The following is an 18,629-nucleotide window of genomic DNA, read 5'->3' as shown; positions in this document are numbered from 1 at the left end:
CCCCCCCCCTTTGACAAAAGAGACGGGTCCCCAGAGCAATCGCAGCATCCTTTTGCTGATTTGCTGCAGTGGAGACCGCAGCGCTTACAATATGCCCTCCCCCACCCTCGCCTGCTCTGCTTAACAGCATCTCTCCATAGCCAGTATAAGGGGGTGAAAAGCAGCAGCTTGAGAGACCCGGTCACCCTTTCTATGTTTTGGAATGCTGGAGTGAAGTGGGGGAAAAGGACAGTACCCAAGCAGAAGCTACAGACCCGGCCGTCCTTTATTTTTATTTTCCGCTTGCAAGATGCAAGCCAGTGCCGATTCTACGAAGATGGACTGTCTCTGGAGCAACTGGAGAGGCCAGGGTAGTTTTTTTCTACTCTAATTCTGCATGCATAGAAATATTTGCAAAGGGGATGGCAGAAACACCTCTGAAGGGCTGTATAGTTTTGGTATCATCATCATCATCATCATCATCATCTTTATAACATTTCTGGAGTCTGTTCGTTTTCTGCATATTTTTATTTGGGCTGGGGTTTTTTTCCCTTCATTTAAAGCAAAACAGGAGAAAACCCAACCCAATAATGTTGTTTGCATCCTTTTGCTTTCTTTCTCCCATACATCCTTTTTACAAATGTTATATTGCTTCTGTCTCTGGGTGACAGTTACTCTGCCAGCCAGCCTATTGCTGATCTCTAAGTACCCCCATCTGCAATTTAGGGGATCACCCATCTGAATGGCTGGGAGGCAGCCATGGGGGCTGGGGTTTGTTTCTGGTGTCGGCTGTACTGTAATTGTCAGTTTTGGAGTGAGCTTCAGTGTGTTGCGTTGGGGGGCAGTGAGACACACCCATTCTGAAAGCCCTGCTTGCCGTTCTCCATAGACAATTGTAACAGTGTGAGAACTCCACTTGATGATGGAAGGTCACAAGTCTAGCTGTCTTACCCTTCTTTTTTTGTTCTGTACCTTTGCCTTCATTATTGCCAGTCATTTAGGCTATTGTAGATGTGAGAAAAAAACCAACATATCAAAATATATTGTGATCTTCATCACTTGCAGGGGAAAAAACCAGAAGCAAACAATACTACCTCTCCCTTTTTGTCACACAAGATTTATTTTAAACACTTCCCATTGGGTGTGGCTGGCTACCTTCTCTTAGCCTAATACAGCTTTTCAGCCATTTTTATGCAGACTTCATTGCTACCGATAACCTCCCTTTGTTTTGGTAACAGAAAAATGCTGTGTGACCTGCTCAGTAATCTTATTTGCAGTCTGCCAATGTTTTTAGATCTTACTTTATTTTATGATATTGTATTATTTGGGAAGGCCCTTCTTGTCATTTAACTATACAGTTCAAATAGCTAGTGTTTGTAATGTACATGTAACAAATAAGGGCCTGTGTATGTGTTGACTAAAATGTTATAACTACTGAGAGAGCAGGGGAAAGATGTCCCATTATTAACTAGACTATTATTTTCCCATATCTGGTTAAATTGGGTTATTCTTAGGATAGCTCTATAAAGAATTCTCAGTCTAGGATGTTGCATTTCTGGTTTTTAAAAAGTACATTTATTAAGTAATATGTCTCAAGTCAACAAAAGAATTTTTCCAGAAAATGTTTTTTTACTGAATATAAATTAATACAATCTGTTTATAAATGAATGTATAATATTTGTTTTTATAATATTGGGTAATTTTTTAAAAATATGAATGCATGTGATGTTACATACTGATATTTTCCCTTTACATATAAGATACTCTTCACTAACATTTTTCTTAGATTGTCCACGGGGAAATATAGTTATTAAATAAACTGTTGAATGACAGTAAACTTGACTTATAGCATAATATTATATTTATCTATTCAGAAGTAAACCCTGTGGGTTTCTAGAGGAATTTATGTAGGGCTAGATCTTTTAAATCAAATCTTGGGCAATCTGCTGTTGTGAATATGACATTTATTTACAATAGCTAATACTGCTCAAAATAGACTGGATTGCTACAGACTATACTCTGACTAAATGATTAAGTTGGAATAAAGTTTTAGTACCTTTTGTTGAACAAACAAATGTAACAAAAAAAAGCTGTTTGGGTTTTCAAATAGAGCTACAGTATAATTTCTTAAAGTACCTAGTGATAAATACTAAATTTAACAAAGCAGAATGTTTTAAACTCACAGTGAAAGGAAAATCTATATTTGCTTAGATTAGATAAAAACATTACAGACATTTTTACAGTCTTCATTAGATAAATAATGACGGTAAAGTCGACAGAAATAAATATACAATATTGGTGGAAAATCAAATAGAAGAATATATTAAAATACAGGATTAAGAGAAATTGGGATTGTGTCTAGAGAGATGACTGAACAAATGGCTGGAGCAAAGAATATAACAAAAGACAAACACATGAAGCAAACCAAGATTTCAGGATAGGTTTTCATCCAAACTGCTCAGCTGTTGAGATTTGGAATCTACAGTCTTACAACTGAAAGTATTAAAATAAATACAATAACATCATTGGTTGAAACTCAGGTTACATTCAGGTTTGATGGATAGCATGAGACCTTCAAAAACCTGAATGTGTTGTTGCATCATCCAAAAAGATTTGATTTAGGCTATTCATGAATTGGATTTGAATGAAAACATTTTTTCAAACACTGTTTTTTTTATCAGAGATCTGTATCTGTCTATACAGATCTATAAGATGTTTTAAACTATAAGCAAGCTTTAGAATTTTAAGGATCTATAGAAATGAAATGGAGAAGAGATCTTTATCTGCAATCAGTAAGGATATACTCTATTGCTACATCACAAATTAAGTATCTTCAAGCTATTTATGGATCAGTATATGTTATAACACATGTTTGTACTGTTTTTCCTTATACGTTTGTTTTATTGAATGGCTTGGGACAATGAGGATTGTAATCAGAAAATACCCAGACAGTATCATGTTTGACAAGGCTAGATTAAGGAATTGTTAATGGATGGATTGGTTATTGAAAACAACCAATTGTGTAGCTAGCAGATTTAAAAAGTCCATTTGTAATTCCCCAAATAATTTCAAAGTATTCCAAGGAAATGAGAAATTTAAAATTAAATAAAAACAATCATCTTAAAAAAAACCCTGTAAGTTTCTTTTTCCCCTCAGTCTGATATTAATATAATGGAGCCAAAATAATGTCAGTAGATAAAAACCTTAATTCTTAGTCTCCAATCACAGCTATTAAAATTGGTTTTCTGCAATTCATCTTCCATTGACTAATCAATTCAAATTTTAATGATTAAAGCTCATCTTTCCAAATGTGTAGCTTTCAGTGTATATTCTGTGTTTTATTTTTATATGAAATTCGGCTTGCATTCATATAGCACTGGTTTCCATTTCAGCAGCATTTTATGCAAATTCTCCATATAATGTGATTTTCAGTCATTATAAAAGGAGAGCTGTTAACCTCTGAAAACCAAAAATCAGAACTCTGATAGCACCTTTCCCAATTAAAATTTCTAACTAGCTGATTAATATTTGCTGACTAAATTTTAACAAAATTTGTTAGAAAAATGTATTACCAGTCTCTTTGTGATCATGATTTTATAGTGGTTTTGATTAAACATCTTGGAATCAGAAGCTAAGAGATAGGATTTTGCCCAAAGTTTGCATGATTGCAGTCCTGCTTCTGGTTATCTTTGCTGAACACTATAGAAATTAATTTATTCATGCATTATTAAAAGAAGATTTCACAAACTTTTCCAAATATAGGATTTCCAGAATGTCACATAACACAATAAAATAATTCAGGATACTACATTAAAACATTAACATTTTAAACATTAATAATGATTAACAAGCAATGAATAGAAACAGCAAATATCTGCAGTTTAAATTCTGAAAAAAATCCTTTTTGCTTTTTTGTTAATAGAATTCTGATTGATCTGAAGATCAATTGGAGTTGTCTACAATTTCCCAGACAGTTCTAAAAATATCATAAACAGTAAATCAAACAAAACCCATGAATTCAATGGCTTTATGGCAAATATAGATGATTGCATCAAGAATTATGCCTAGAGCCTATGGATAAAGAACTTATGACCCATAGGGTCATTCTTTGTCAGTATTTACTTACCTAAAGAGATAAACAAAACAACTGCAGGTGGACAGCAAAACATTTGTAGTGACTTCCAATTTCCTGCTGGCTTCCCCATTGACTCTGCACATGGGAAGTGCCAAGAAGCATTAGAAATTACAGTCATGTCACTGTACCTGGCCATGTGGATGCTGCAGCAGCAACAACTTTGCAAATACCCAGCTATTCATCTCCACCCCGAACCAACCCAGTGATGCCCTCGATGTGATGTCCCGTTGCCTGGAAGCGGTACAGATTTGGATGGGAGAAAACAGGCTTCGACTCAACCCGGCCAAGACTGAGTGGCTGTACATACCGTCATCTCGTTTAGTCCAAGAGGTTCCATCTTTGACTATAGGAGGAGAGATGTTGCCTCCCATTGATAGAGCACGCAATCTGGGCGTCCTCCTAGATTCATGACTCAGTTTTGAAGATCATATTGGAGTCGTGGCTAGGGGGGCATTTGCACAGATTCGCCTTATATACCAATTGCGCCCCTTTTTGGACCGAGATGCCCTACGTACAGTCACCCGCGCACTCGTTACCTCCCGTATAGATTACTGTAATGCTCTTTACATGGGGCTGCCCTTGAAGACCACCCGGAGGCTTCAGCTGGTGCAGAATGCAGCTGCACGGGTTGTGATGGGAGCACCCCGATACTCCCATATTACACCCCTCCTGCATGAGCTGCATTGGCTACCAGTTGCCCTCCGGGTGAGATTTAAGGTGCTGGTACTTACCTTTAAAGCCCTGCATGGCTTAGGCCCAGGATACTTGCAGGACCATCTGCTGCCGGGAACAAATTCCCATCGTCCAGTACGCTCACACAGAGAAGGCCTCCTCAGGGTACCGTCAGCTAAGCAATGTCGGCTGGCGACCCCCAGGGGGAGGGCCTTCTCTGTGGGAGCGCCAACCCTATGGAATCAGCTCCCCCCTGAGCTTCGGATGGCCCAAAATCTCCAATCCTTTCGCCGCGGCCTCAAAACTCTCCCTTTTCCACCAGGCTGACCTGGACTGACAGGCATTTTAATTAATTATATTTAGAATTTTTAATTTATTTTTTAGTTTTTAATTTTAATTTATTGCACAGATGTTTTTAATTTTATTTTTATCTTGATTTCTGTACCTATTATATGTTTTGTTGTTAGCCGCCCTGAGTCCTTCAGGAGATAGGGCGGGATATAAATCCCATCAATAAATAAATAAATAAATAAATAAATAAATAAATACAACTGGTTTGAAGATCCTTGAAATTTCAATTCAGTGATAATAACAGGTCCCAGATTTTGTACACATTCTTTAATATAGTGGATCAGAGGTACTTTGATTTTAAAAACTGTTGCATTATAATATGTGGTTTGGGCTAACTGAAAGTTTATGTATTTATTTTTCACAATTTGAACATCCATCTCCCTCAAAAAAGGGATTCTGGGTAATGTACAATAAAATGTTAAAATATAAAAACTGTATGTAAAAGTTAAAAAAAATAGAAAGAGGCAAGACTGATTAAATACTGTTAAAATTAATTGAAAGGTGAAGGAAGGATTTTCAGGTTACAAACAGAGACACACTAGGGTTTTAGCAGCAATAGATAATGATAGATTATTTTTTAAAAAATTTTAAATCTTGGAGGAAAATCAGAATGCAGAGGTAGCATAATAGTAATTGCCTAGTTGTTTTAGTATCTTCTTCAAATATATAAACAGCACTTACTAGATGACCTAAGATTTTCTAATGCACAAATACTTAGTAATGACTTCATTACTAAGACTTCATTACTAGACTGATTTTAAAATGACCACAGGTAGAATCAATGTGTCATCCCTTCAAAATGTTAGCAAATACATTGCTCAGTGACGCATGATTAGGAAAGGGTATTTTAATTCAGTTCTTGCATTCTTTTCTTAGAAAACATGCATATCTGTCCAGGGTTTCCTCAGCAACGCAGTGCTTGTTTGCTGGCTATTTGATGATTCCAATCTTACATGGTTATACTATGTTGCTTTCCTGGAAATTGTTTTGCCTACCAGGATGGACAATAAAATATTGTGGGTTCTGATGGCAAGCAACTGCCCATATAATCATCACAAGACAAATTTAACTTGATGATACCCATCTTCCATCACACATAAGAAATAGCTATTTGTACTTTACTGATGAGCCAACATTACCAATTAATTAATAATACCAATTCTTCCTTCCTTCCTTCCTTCCTTCCTTCCTTCCTTCCTTCCTTCCTTCCTTCCTTCCATCCATCAGACAATTTTCAGAATAGTTTGCTAGTTGGTGTTTCCTATGAACTCAGCCTCATAAGTTCAGCCTTGTCTCTATGGTACACAGGCTCATAAGGGAGAGAAAGTCTATGTTGTACAGAAGCCTCATGAAGAGGAACATTTCTTCTGATTCATGAATTCACATATCAGAAATTAGACTTGCTGGTTTGGTAGTCCTTTTCTCCAAAACTCTGATGTGGTGTTACATCTGAATGTTGCTTATTGTGAGAGAGAAGGAGAAAAGACCTCTGAAACCTTTTGTACAAGCCCCTCATTTCTGCTCCAACAACGCTTCTATATGCAGTAGTTAACAAATATTAATCTTCTGCTATAGATCTGGAATAAGCTTTTCTTGCTGTGTCTCACATTTCTGGTAAAAATACTTAAGCAAAAGTGGTAGTTAACAACTCCGGTGGTTCCTTTTAATGAGAGCCATATGCCAAGCTCATTTGCAGTGATGTTTTCAAAATATTATCTGTAGTGTTGTGTATTGTACTTGGATCAGGAAAGACCGATTTCAAACCCTCACTTGACTACAGAACTCCCTGGATGATTTGAAATTCTTCCTTCTGGCACAGCCAAGCTTATGTCAGAATTGTTACAGGAGAAGGAGGATACTGCATGCACATTGCCCTGAATTCTCAGAAGGGAAAAAAAAGCCTGTAAACAAAATAAATAAATCAATATCACTTGTTGGAGATTGGAAAAGGGTTGGACATAGGAGAATTAGGTGGTAACATGCCATACACACTCCCTGAATCATTTGGAGAACATTGAACATATATGTACCACCTTTGAGATCTCGACACATTTTAGGGTTCAGATCTTGAAAACTTCCACTCAGTTTTGAAATGTGAAATATGTTATGATTTAAAGATGAAACTAATTCATCAAAAATATTATATATTTATCGGGCCCCTCAAGGAATGTTCTATTTTTGGTTTTTTTTATTGATTGATTACTTTGAAAAAAATATATAAACAAGCACATGACAAAATCCGAAAAAAGATATAATATGGACAAATGGTTTGGAAATGTTAATGTCATGGAGTTTATAGTTCTCTAATATACTACTTAGTTAGAAATAGTTAGAATATATTATAGAGAATCCTCCTGTTTCCAGAAGTAACATCTTAGTGCCCCTTTACTCCTGGTTCCTACCATCTATGTCAATCCCACCAAGAATACCAGACCATGAATCAGCTCCATAGGAAGGCTAAAACTACTTTTATTGAGAATTTTGCAAGTCTGATTGTGATGTGTTTTTATAGCCAAGACAAGAAGCACAAACCATGAGTAATAACACTACATTATTCTAAAGTTACAGTAATAACGTCTTAAAAGTCTAAAAGCATTTCTCTGCTTCTTTACTTTACTTTCCCAAAAAAATAAAAATAGGAAAGGTCACTTAGATGTACCTTTTGATGGGAAGGTTATCTATTCTTGCTGCTATTGTTAACTGCTGTATTCAGTTTTGTTGTCATTCCTTTTGATTATGGTCATGAGGTACTTTGAAGAGAAAGAAAGATACTTGCCTTTGTGATCCACAAAGTGAATCATTTGTGAACATCTCAAAGTATAGTTAGATTTCAGATAACCAATGTATGGCTCCAGCCGATTAAAATAGGCACCATACTCTTAGTTTCAAGAAATGGCTGGGATGATAAATGTCAGGATGAGCAGAATTGATATATTCCTTTTGGGTTCATTTTTTTGTAATTCAAGTAGCATTTAACCACAGTAAATCATCCTGACCCACTTTTGCAAATTTAATTCACTGTCATGTGTAATCATTAGTTGAATTATAACAGGTAGTCAGTTCATCAGGTTTCCTAAGTTAACAGAATTATTTAAAGAAGGATATATATCACAAAAACAAGATAATAATTTGCATAAAATGTGTATCAAGAAATAATGGATATGATTTCAATAGAAATCTGTGCAAATTATGCATAGTGTTTGTAAAAGTTTTATGAAGTTATGTGAATTCCAAGGAATTCACAAACCATGTTAATTATAGTGTAATCTAATATGAAATCCGCAAATTCATTAATTGGTTACTGGTCTTTTGAGAGCATAGTGCCTCCTTAATAAAATAGCTAATCACAATAAACAAATAAAAATCATTGGGAGAGGCGGGAACAGGAATTAAAGGACATATCCATGGATATAGATGTCTACAGATACTGTATTGGGACATAGGCTCTGTTTTTTTGATTCAGTATTCCCATTTTCATTGTGCTCTGGCCAGTTAAATTGAAGAACATTTCTACTCTATATATTGTGGTTAGTGTACTAGGTTCTCCTCCTTTATTCATGTAGACAGTTCATTTTCCATCTTCCACAAGTTTGACAATTTCATGGTAATTTGATTTCCTCATATACATAAGCAGCCAAGAGTCTCCTGTATAAACTTCCCTGAAAATGTGTTCTGAAGTTAATGGTTAAATTTGTTTCTCTTTCTTTATTACTTTATTACTTCCCTATTATTTTTTCTGGATATTTTCAACCTTAATTAAACAATCTGAACTTACTAGCATAGTTCTTTGTTTTTGGAAAATGTGCTAATTTCTGCAACAAAGCAAGTACCGGTAAATAGCATATTTGAGCTAAATCCCTCTAGGTCTTTGTGCTCCTGAATGATTATTGTTTGAAAGCACAGAAATAGTTTGCCCATATGCATGGGGATACATTCCCTAAGCAAGCAGAATTTACCCCTTTTTTTATAATGTTAAGCATTAAAGCATATCAGAAGAAGAAAGCAGAAAAAGGTATTAAAATCTTGGTTATCTTTCCAATAAAATAATACAAATTAATTTCACCACATGTAGGCACTCTGTATAGGACTGAACTGCTGGACATTCTTTATACTCCTATAATCATTTAATGAGGCTGCAACTTTGGCATAATGTTCAATATATATGAATTTGTGATGGCAATCTCTGCCATCTCTGGAAAATTTATTCTTTGCTTTTCATCCTCCAGCTATTGATCTCTTATACTGGCGTGACATCAAGCAGACTGGGATCATGTTTGGAAGCATCCTGCTGTTATTGTTCTCCCTAACCCAGTTCAGTGTTGTCAGTGTAATTGCTTACTTGGCATTAGCAGCTCTCTCAGCCACCATCAGCTTCAGAATCTACAAATCAGTGCTACAGGCTGTGCAAAAAACTGATGAAGGACACCCATTCAAGTGAGTGCTTTCCGATTGTTTCTAAGTGCAACAATTAGTAAAAAGTTAAAAGTATTTTTAGAGAAATAAAGTGAGAAATAAATTCCCACTTTGATCATTACCCAGTTCCATCCTTGAATTGACTGAATTCAACTGAATTGTTTGCCAGTTCAATTAGCAACCACTAGTATTTCACATTAACCTTGGGGCTAAATATCCATATATGTATGTTTAAGGTTTAACTGGCCAACGGTTGAGCTTGGTTGGATGGGATCAGTCAAGTCAAAAGGAAAGAGGCTCCAGACTGTAAGTTTCTCTTGCTCAAATCTAAACATTAGATATGACTGCTTTCATCCAAACAAGGAGGAAAAGCTACCCAGTATCATTGATGGGAAACCTTAAGATCCTTCCTTCTTCAAACATTTCTCAGCTTCACATGGACAACAATCATGTATATAATATTTGCTGACAGTATGGATAAGGAACCAAATACCCCGTGAAGGGCTAGTAATATTTCTATTTACCCAGGCTTTTCTGGATCCATTTCCATTGCTTTTGCCCCTGAAATTAACAGCTTTTTTCTCTTTAGCGCTTTGTCCAGTTGAAAGCTATCATCTCTAAACAGTATATATGGTCTAAAAGTAAGACAGTAATGAATTTAAATAAATAAATGAAATATGATCTAAGAGGCTGTCTTTCCCTGTACTTGGTATGTTTTAGTCTGCAACCCAAAAATTCTGTATAAGAGAGAAGAATTCAGCTAGTGCAATCTGAGTTAGGTTTTTTTCCCCAACAGAAACTACTTGGAAATGGAAATGTCTCTCTCCCAGGAACAGATTCAGAAATACACAGACTGCCTCCAATCCTATGTGAACAGCACAGTCAAAGAGCTTAGGCGGCTTTTTCTGGTCCAGGATCTGGTAGATTCCTTAAAGGTAGGTGACCCACAAAACAAGAATGGGGATTTAGAGAAGGGAGAACTTCAGATTCATGATGGAAGAGTTACATTCCCTGAGTGCCCATATTGATTCCTTTAAGGTTTTCAAAGGATAACTTTATGGCTAGTGCTGGAGAAGTAAATAAAATATTTCTTTTAAGAAAATCAATATATAATTAATAACTAGAATTCAATGTCATGAGGTATGATGGTGATCAGACTGATGCTTAAAAAAAGATCAGATTAGTTTGTAATTATAACAAGTGCTTCTTATTTCAATCAGCTTGAATTGAAGCTGTTTTATCCTACACTGTTTCTTGTTAGCTCTCAGAATATGCTATAACGTGCTTTAAAAAAACCCCTCAGTTCAATAATCTGTCACTTAGCATGTTTGTTAATTTTGAACAACTCATTTTTCTTCTGCTGAGTTTGAAGTTTAAAAAGGCCCCAACTCTCTCTTATTGAACACTGAAAATCTGGCTCAAAACACTGTAACATTTGAGAGCCCAGAGTTCATATAATTTTTCATTCATGTTCATTTTATTTACGCATGAATAAAATGAACACGAATGAGCAGCATTCCACTTTTTTTATAGGGGCGCAAGGCAGTTTTTAGGGGACTTTCCCCCCCCCATTTTATCTCCACGATAACTTTGCAGCTTTCTATGACTGAGAGTGGATTTATTTCTCCCCAGTCTTAGTCCACACCCACTAAAGAACACAAGTTCTCAATTAAAAGGAATAAAGTTTGGGGTATTTTTAAGTGGAAGCTTAAAATTGCAGGGCATAGTAGTAGAGTATCAAAATAATCCATTTTTAGAAATTGGATGAACATTAACATTTAAAAGCAACCTAACCCTAACCCCAATCCTATTAACGGCAATATTATTTTTCAGATACCATGCTCAAGATAAGGTATTTCCCTCCCTCCCCACCACCACCCCACATGCATATCTCCTTGCAATATCCCAGAAATGCCAATTTACTTGATAACATTATACTTTTATTTCTTCCTTCACTTGCCAAAATGTGGGGGAAAGGTACAGCTCTAAGGATTCAGAAAAATAGGAAACTCCTTCCTTCCTTCCTTCCTTCCTTCCTTCCTCTTTAGGAATTTAAGACAAGATTTAGATTTATACCCTATTAACTACTGACCACAAAGCATTGATTACAACAGAATGCTCATCTCAGAAATATAATTAAATGTATTTAATGAAATAATAATGAGCAAACAAGCATTACATCTAAGCTTTCCAATATCTATTATTATTATGTTGGTAGTCTGGTATGGTTGTGGGAAATGTAATTATTGTATTATTTCCAATTCAGTTTGCAGTACTAATGTGGTTGTTGACCTACGTTGGAGCTCTCTTCAATGGCCTAACTCTCCTGATAATGGGTAATCATTTCTTTTAATTTGTATCACAAGAATTTTGTAGTTAAAATAGATTGAGTGGTTTCAGTGAAATATGTCCCTCTCTTTTTGTCAATTTTTTTTTCAGTAATTTCTTTAGAAAGTACATATTTGTTATTTATTTATTTATTTATTTATTTATTTATTTATTTATTTATTTATTTATTTATTTATTTATTTATTTATTTATTTATTTATTTGATTTATTTGATTTATATACCGCCCTTCTCCCGAAGGACTCAGGGCGGTGTACAGGGCAATAAAAATAAGAATACAGGATACAAGATTTAAAGTTAAATGATTGTGCCCAATGTAGTAAGTTAGTTAAAAACAATGTTAAAACCCCAAACCCATCAGACCAGGCCGGCTTGTTTGAATAGATAAGTTTTTAGATCACGCCGGAAGGAGCAAAGGTCGGGGGACATCCGTAGTTCAGCCGGTAAGCGGTTCCAAAGGACTGGTGCGCCCACCGAGAACGCTCTCCCCCTGGGGGTCACCAGTCGACATTCTCTGACCGGTGGTACCCTGAGGAGGCCCTCTCTGTGGGAGCGTACAGGACGGAGGGAAGTTGACGCCGGCAGTAGGTGCTCCCGTAGGTAATCCGGACCCATGCCATGTAGGGCTTTGTATGTCATCACCAGCACCTTGAATCTCACCCGGAAGGCAACCGGAAGCCAATGCAGCTCACGGAGCAGAGGTGTAACATGGGAGTATCGGGAGACCCCCAAAAGAACTCGCGTGGCTGCATTCTGTACCAGCTGAAGCTTCTGAGTGGTCCTCATTTCATGGCTGATATGCCCATAATTATGATAGACATTTTAATTCAGGAGACTTAGATTTTATTCTTACATTATGTTTCCAGCCTTTTATTTTCCCCCAGTTCCCCTACTCTCAACTTCTCAGGTTCCCTTAATAAAATAATTTTAATAGTACAATAGTAAAGTAATTATCATGTTATCACATCCTCTGTACTTGCTCTGTATAATTTTTTGTTGTACATCTTCATTCAATACATTGTTTCAATAACAATGATTATTTGTTCAGTATTGATTGAAGATTATGAATGCTCTAATGTTTAGGTAACTTAGACCTGTTCATTAAAAAAGAGGTATTGCATCAATATTAATTACAGTTTAGGATGTCCAAATGTACTATTTTTTTTACAAGAATGTAGCAAGGAAGGGACTTGTCAAACCCTGTGAATTCAGGAAACAATAACCACTTAGATTTCTAGAAATATCTCAATTGCTAAAGATAGAATAGTAGAATCTTGAAAGTCTATCAAAACAATTCTCCAGGTCAGCTTATACCTACCATAATTAAGGGGAAGTTGTTCCCTTTTTCATGCTTCCCCCTCTTCGGAAATGATGGTTCTTTTTGCTCCTCTTCTTTTTCATTAGACACTCCATCACAGCACTTAGTTTCACTTACAGAAGATTCTGTGTCTTTTCCTGCAAACTGCAGTTATAAAGGCCAAGGGTAAAGATGATAGTCATATATTCTGAACAAACATTACTGAGTTAGATGAATAAATAAGCCAAACTGATAGAAGCAATAGCACTTAGATTTATATGCCGCTTCACAGTGCTTTACACCCCTCTTTAAGCGGTTTACAGAGTCAGGATATTGTCCCAAACAAACTGGATCCTCATTTTACTGACTTCAGAAGGATGGAAGGCTGAGTCAACCTTGAGCCGGTAAGAATTGAACTGCTGGCAATACTGCATTTTAACCACTGTGCCACCACGGTTCTGTCTCATACAAAGACTTCTTGTGGGGACATTTCTACTTTGGAAATGATTATAAAAACAGCCAAGACATTAAACTAAAATGTAATCTCATACAAAATCTGAGATATGTCTAGGACTAGGTCATGGCCTCTTGGTTTATACTGTCACACTAAAGGAAGTGTTATGCCACCACTTGTGCTATACATTTTTTTTCTTATCTAGACTTTAGGACCTCTGGGATTAGGTTTATCTAGAAATAAATGGAGGTTTTCAGCTTTTACTGTTTACTTCCTTTATGAAAAGCTCCATCACTCATGTATTCTGTGAATACATATCCAATTCAAAAGCTAGACAGTGAGGCTAAGTTCAGTCCCAGAAGTATTGAAGTGTGCCATTACCATGCACAATAGCTCATTGTTTGTGATGGCTTCAAACAACTTCAGTTTCCATACATTTTTATACCTTCCGATGAAAGTGGGCCAATCCATCAAATTCCCATCCTGGGAATTTTCTCATACCTCTTGGTATATCATACAGACCAACAGGAGGCCATCTGTTGCTTTGTGTCCCATTTTTTTTTCCACGTGTTGCACACACTAAAATCTTCCAAAACAAACCTTTCTGGCCTTTTGGCTTGCTTTAAGTCTCACATGCTACATTATTCAGCTTTATGCCATGAATTTCCATGGCATCAAGCCACATGTTATTATATAATAGTATTACACATTGATCGGCCCTGGTGAATACATTGATTAGCTTTGGTGGCATTAATACATTGATTCATGGTTCATTAATTACCGGTAATAGAGATAAACATCAGATTCTAACTGTACCAGGTCTTTCCTTTCCCTCTCTGTCTTGTAATCATTCAAACGTAGAATGGAATAGCAATTATTCTTCAACCTTGTTATGCCTTTGAATGGTGAGCACAAGTGTGTACTATACTTGCAAATATGCTTAAGACTTCTTTTTCTCCTCTTTCTAGCTGTGGTTTCAATGTTTTCTCTACCTGTGGTATATGACAAGTATCAGGTATGTAAGAAAGTTTAATTTATGGATTTCATTTTGATAAGTAGTACTTATATAGATGGATGAATAAGGAGCTAGGGGCAAGGTTAGTAGTAATCATCATCATCATCATCAATTTTTAATACGCATATTTGTCCCACTGATATCTTTGTACATTCACAGGTCATTCAAGTTCCTGTGTGGTTTGAACTGTTGCAAAATCTGTTTGAGATTACAAGGAGAAAAGTTTAAAAGATGACAACAAATGCAAGATGGTGGTTGAGGCAGGTCCATAAAAGCCCTGTCATTTATACATGCATTAGACAAAAATCCCAACTACCATTCACAAAGTGATGAATTAATAGCAGAAACATCCTGGCATGTGGATGGGTAATGGGATAAAATTCTGTCAGTTCATTTTAGTTCATCTATGACAGAACTGAACTTCCAGATAATTTATATATCGGTAGTTTGAAACTGGTTGTCTTTTGTTCAACAATAGCTACCATAATAAGACTATTTGGAAGACTGAAATCTTCTCCCAATAGATTCTGTATGTTGCCCTTTTAAATGTCAATTTTGAATTCAGTTTGTTTTCTCTTAAGTAAATGATTACAAGATTGTGGCTTCAGATACCAGTTTTTGGGGGTTTTTTGCTTTTGTTTATTACCTGCTAGCTGGTTTGGGTTTATCCCTGCTGCGTAATTAATAATTAATTAATGCTAATATAATCCATACGGTTGGAAGATAATTTCTACTTCATAGTGAGTGTATTTTTCCTATTTTGATTGATTGCAACAATATTTTCATAAAGGTTGCTTCAGATTTTAACTGTAGGGGAATATGGCAGACAAACAGAGTGTGGGAAGAATCCAGGGAAAGAAATATTTTGGGAAATATTAAAATGGCAGAATATATTTCCTCAAAGTATTTAAAGGCAGAAACTAACCCCCCCCTCAGGTTTCTCTGCCCCAAACAGAAACCAGGTCTGCAGAAATGTAGATGTGATAATCTTGTCAAAAAAATTGGAGCCAGGAAGCTGGGATTAGAAAGAAAGATCCCTAGAATCAACAATCCCTCACACCAAAAATCCAACAGTCATCAGCCACAGCCACAGGGAAGCAGGATATGACCTTTGGGACATAATAGGATTAATCCACCACCATCAGAATACCAGAAAGGTGCACTCAGACTCAGGTCAAAGTTCATGCCACAGGAACAACTCCAAACAAAAGCTCAAGAAGTTATGAAAGCCCACCACTCCCTGCTACATGTGGTCAGTTTTTCCAGAGCCATCTTTCTGTCTGGCTCTCTGCTTCAATAAGCTACAACCTTCTTTCTAAAGCAGTCCCCATGTTGTTTATTACTGGCTTGGACTGGACCCTGATGAAGATTTTTCTTTCAACAAGAGCTTAGTAAAAATCACCACTATAAAATATAAAAATGCATATATATCAATATAGTTGATTCCCCATTGATTTCTGTTTTCTTTCATTTTCAGGCACAGATTGATCAATACTTGGGGCTTGTGAGGACCCACATAAATACTGTTGTGGCAAAGTGAGTAACCTAGTCAAGTTATTTAATACCAGGATGAATAGAATACTCTTGCCAGATTTCTATGTACTTAGTATTAGGGACACATAAATCTCTGTCCTCCAGTTACTTAGAATAGAAACTACTTAGCACCAAGAAAGTTACCCCCCACCCCCTAAGTAGACACCTAATATAAAGAAAGCTTTGGATAGAGAAGGAAGGACTCACTGGAGAAGAGCCTAATGCTGGGAAAGATTGAGGGCAATAGAAGAAGGGGACGACAGAGAATGAGGTGGCTGGATGGAGTCACTGAAGCAGTAGGTGTGAGCCTAGATGGACTCCAGAAGATGGTAGAGGACAGGAAGGCCTGGAGGAACATTGTCCATAGGGTCGCGATGGGTCGGACACGACTTCGCAACTAACAACAACAATTTTAATCTGAAGTCAATTTTTCATCTGGCTCCAGTTTGCAGTTTGAGGAATGTGTACAGTACTTTTTTCAGATTTAAAATGTATTCTGTCCTGGTTTAGGATATAATGACAATATTACATTAAATTGGCTATTGAAGGAGTGATAACTATAGCTCTATGGATGATCATATCCTCCTGCATTGTTCCAAATCACTCCATTATTTTTAATGCCCCAAATTTCCCAAAAAATCTTTTGTGATTCACCCTCTTGCAACTATTAGGGATAACACATCCTTAAAAATTCCTTAGACATCTACAGCACAATGTTTCCTATTGTGCTGGAAAGGAACTATTCCTCTAAGTTTCATCTGTTGATGTACTTTCTTTTAGGGGTGTGCAATGCAATAATTCAGAAAAGGTTCCTCAGAGATTGTAAAACTGTCCAGGTTTTAAATAGAAAAGAAGCTTTTTCCATGTGTGATAACTGTAGCTCATAATGAATGTTTCTGAGCGAAAGGAATTCTACCTGATGATTAGTTCCAAACAGAGAAAATTAATTATGTAGTGAAACAGCTATACCGAGTGACTAATTTTCTTTTTTTTTTTAATCCTATTTTTCAACCTCCAGAATTCAAGCAAAAATCCCAGGCGCTAAGAGGAAGGCTGAGTAAAAGTAGCAGCAAGAATCTATCAACTACAGGAGTGAATGATAAGAGAGTCTGGATGAAAACAGCCCTGTTCTTTTTACTTATAATTTATTAATCTCTCTTTTTCTTGCTCTCTCTCTCTCTCTCTCTCTCTCTCTCTCTCTCTCTCTCTCTCTCTCTCTCTCTCTGGGTGAAGGCAGATGTAAAATGGAAAAACTCACAGTGTTGCAGCATGCCCCTCAATCCTAGGTTGAGCCTGGCTTTCTCTGAAATTCACAACCAAAATGACAGGCATCAGTGCAAACGAAAATGGGCTTAGCCACCTGCCTTTAGTCTCTTTCACCCTATTCTTGAGGCTGGCTGCCCAGCTATACAAAAAATAATGAGAGCATTGCATAACTGTTCATGAATTTTTATTCATCTCTTCTTATCTACCTATATATATATATATATATCCACACAACATACTACTTCTTTGAAAATGCAAAGTTATTTTAGGGATTGAGAAGAAAACATTTGAGTGACATCATGAGAAAGCAGCCAATCAGCACTGTGCACAGCCGGCTTCTGCTTCAAATTTGCAGAACTATTTTTTTTCTTTTCCAGTTCCATCCTGGGGGTGAAAAAAGGGATGTTTGGATACCATGTAGTGAGGGTGCTGCTGGAATGACACCATTGCTCTGAACGTGGTATATTTGTCTTCACTCTTCTTTCTTTCGAACACCATGATCTCAGAGATGTGAAATGATGAAGCAGCTTCTCTCCCCCACACTTCTCCTGCTGTTTCTGTACTCTTAGACTATTTGCAATCATGTGTGTCAAGCACTAAAGTATAGTAAAGAGAAAAGTGTTCTAGGTGTGGTTCTTGTGTTGCTTCTTAAGTGCATAATGGTGAGAACCTAAAGTTACTATTGAACTTTCTATTTTTTATTATCTAGTGCTTCTTCTATCATTTCTTCTATCGGCATCGCTTAAATAACTCTGAATGTTACATGTGGCTAGGGCTTTCCTGCTTAGTGCACTGATGCAGTTTTGCTTCTATGTCCACTGGGTTTGCTGGTTGGCTTTATCTTTGACTATTTAGAATCATAGACTGAGTCTTCAAGTGTCATTGTTTCTCTTTTGGCACATCTAATTAAAAAACAAGCCAAGGAGCAATCAGTACTTAAATGGCATCATTCATTTTGTATAACTCTCTTAAGAAATTGAAAATAAAACCTACACACCCAGTACCTTTTGTTTTGTTTTCTTTTTTGGGTTTTTTTTTTTGCTCTTCAAGGATCAGTGGTCTGATTACATGTATGGGAAAATTAAAACTTCCAGCTTGTAATACGTATCAAAAATTTGTATGACGTTCTCTGTAGGATTTAATTATGGATTCTTAAATATTTGCACT

The 18,629-nt window shown here is 36.4% G+C and overlaps 1 protein-coding gene across 1 annotated transcript; it reads left to right on the top strand.

Moving 5' to 3' along the window:
- Positions 1 to 289: 289 nt before the first annotated feature.
- On the top strand, positions 290 to 17,689 carry RTN1 (reticulon 1; the record flags this gene model as incomplete). The annotated part of the gene is made up of 7 exons (XM_081325372.1): positions 290 to 350; positions 9,364 to 9,571; positions 10,347 to 10,485; positions 11,817 to 11,886; positions 14,617 to 14,663; positions 16,141 to 16,199; positions 17,215 to 17,689. The coding sequence occupies 7 exons, from the start codon at positions 290 to 292 to the stop codon at positions 17,255 to 17,257; spliced, it is 627 nt and encodes a 208-aa protein (XP_081181498.1). The 3' UTR covers positions 17,258 to 17,689.
- Between the last annotated feature and the right edge of the window lie 940 nt (positions 17,690 to 18,629).

Source organism: Vipera berus (genome assembly GCF_964194415.1).
Source record: "Vipera berus genome assembly, chromosome: 1".
In the NCBI taxonomy this organism is placed as follows: domain Eukaryota; kingdom Metazoa; phylum Chordata; class Lepidosauria; order Squamata; family Viperidae; genus Vipera; species Vipera berus.
The sequence above is the reverse complement of the archived record's forward strand: the minus strand, read 5'-3'. Positions and strand labels throughout refer to the sequence as shown.